The 2500-nt window shown below is 36.9% G+C and overlaps 1 protein-coding gene across 1 annotated transcript in view; it reads right to left on the reverse strand.

Annotated features, from left to right (window-relative positions):
- Positions 1-2500, reverse strand: part of LOC115228986 (extracellular matrix protein 3-like) — a 507023-nt gene that overhangs the window by 239958 nt on the left and 264565 nt on the right. Inside the window, exon 2 of the mRNA XM_029799424.2 lies at positions 2034-2123. Within this exon, the coding sequence (XP_029655284.1) occupies positions 2034-2123 (90 nt within the window). The remainder of the gene's footprint in view (positions 1-2033; positions 2124-2500) is intronic.

Genomic DNA, 2500 nt, shown 5'->3' on the forward strand with positions numbered 1-2500 from the left:
ATTTTTCTATGTAACTTTTATGTACTTGACTTTATGGTAAGTTTTTATCTTCTTGGCATTTAACCTATGAAAGTATGAATAACATGTCAATTTCAATTACGTGCAATAAACGAACTTTGATGTGTAAATTTGGCAAGTTGACGTGTATTTTAATTTTTGTGTCTGAGGGGGTCTACAAAAACTTCAGTGTCCTAGGCCTCGCGGGGTTCGAGAACAGGCTTGTCGGTACAATATATTTAACAACGTGTAAGAAATCAATTACTGACGAAACAAATTAGATGTACTAGATCTCTTAAGACTGACTCTAACAGATGTGTTCAATAAGTCGGTTTTAACAGTTGAATTATTAATAGCTTCTGGTTATTAATATCGTTTGGTCCAATCGATTTGTTTACTGAGAGTTTTATAGATCTACGTCTGATAAAAACAATGTCTAATAGATATCCCATGCTCACAGTTAATCCATAATAATAAATCTTCTAACAGCTAATGCTATAGGTCTGACATATTACAAACAATGCGGTATGAAGTATATTTTAGTAGTAACAATTTTGTAACCCATCGCACTAATAATTCTTTCAATTATTGGCACAGGGCTCGAAATTTTGAGAGCGGTGGGCGGTTGGGTGTCAAGTAGATTATATCAATCCCTGATACTTATTTTATTGACTTCGAAAGGCGGAAAGGCAAAGTCAACCTCGGGGGCATTTCAATTCAAAACGTAAAACTGGAAAAAATAAATGCTGCTAAACCAGAAATGGTGCGGTAATGATTCTGCCAGCTGCTCACCGCCTTAACTTTCTATTATAGACACAAAGTCAATAATTTTCAGGGAGGGATCTAGTCGATTACATCGACCCCCCAGTACTCAACTGGTACTTATTTTATTGACCACGAAAGGATAAGTAGCAGAGTCGAGTTTGGTATTTAAATTCAGAATGTAAAAGCCGGAAGAAATATCTATTTCCTTACTACCCACAAGGGGCTAAGCACAGAGGGGACAAACGAGGACAGACAAACGGATTAAGTCGATTATATCGACCCCAGTGCGTAACTGGTACTTGTTTAATCGACCCCGAAAGGAGGAAAGGCAAAGTCGACCTCGGCGGAATTTGAACTCAGAACGTAACGGCAGACGAAATACCGTCAGGCATTTCGCCCGGCGTGCTAACGTTTCTGCCAGCTCACCGGAAGAAATATCGTTAAGCATTTAGTTTAACGCGTAAACGGTTCTGAGAGCTTGGCATCGTCATTGCCGAAAAAAAAAAAAAAAATAGTAGTAGTAGTAGTAGTAAATCTAATATTCGTTTCCAATCTTGGTATGAGATCACAAATTTCATAGGTGGAGAATAAGTTGTTTAGATGGAACCCGGTCCCTACACGGTACTTTATTCTATCAACCTTAGAAGAATTGATAAAAGGGGAATTCGCCCTTGACTCGATTTGAACGCAGAACGTAGAGAGACATAACTAAACACTACAAGCCATTTAGTCCGCCACTCTATTATTTCTCTCATTATACTGAAGCAGGTCAAAAACTAAAAATTCTAATCCGAACAAACTCTAATTTGAATATGAACGCCCAAAGTTTGTGTTTCATAAAAAAAATTCACTGAACCATTAAAGCGAAAACATATTCTGAAGAAAATTATATTCATAAAAGATATTTCTCTAACGTGGTTACGACAAAAGAAACAAACTAAGAATATGATAAACTCCAAGATCTTAATTCACAAATCTTCGACTTTTTCTGTTTTTTCTTTTGATTTTTTTTTATAGTTCTTGTTTTTTCTTCTGTTCTCAGTGCCAAATCAAAGGTACAAACAGATATAATAGGTTTCTGCAATGTTAGTGTCAAAATCTTTTGGTGATATCAATGATGGAACTGCCAAGAAATAAGTGAACTGAAAATAAAATATTCTATCAAAATGAACAGAACTTCTTTGCTTTAGCACACACAAAACCAAATCAGCAACAATAATAACAACAACAACAACAACATTAACAAAAGAAAAGCTAAGTTCTTTCCTTACCTTTATCAACGATGTTGAAGAAGAAATTGTCATTTGTGGCGTTTGATTCCGGATTAAGAACATAACGTATCTTTTTGGCATTTATGTCAGCTGGAATGAAACAAAAAATAGAAATATAATAACATAATAATAATAATAATAATAATGATAACGATAATAATAATAATCCTTTCCACTAAAGGCACAAGGCCTGAAACTTTGGGGGAAGAGGTTAGTCGATTTCATCAACTCCAGTACTTGACAGGATGAAAGGCAAAGTTGACCTTGTTGTTTATTGTTCCTTCTCGAGCCATCCCTGGCTCATAAGGGCTGGTTTCCCGGTTTCCTTGGCGTATAGGTTCCTCACCTGGACGGGATGCCAGTCCGTCGCAGGTGAGCTGCAAGGTGCACGAGGAAAGAGTGAGAGAAAATTGTGGCGAAAGAGTCAGCAGAAGTTCGCCATTACCTTCTGCGGGAGCCTCGTGGAG

This window comes from Octopus sinensis, linkage group LG2 (assembly GCF_006345805.1).
Source record: "Octopus sinensis linkage group LG2, ASM634580v1, whole genome shotgun sequence".
NCBI classification, from domain to species: domain Eukaryota; kingdom Metazoa; phylum Mollusca; class Cephalopoda; order Octopoda; family Octopodidae; genus Octopus; species Octopus sinensis.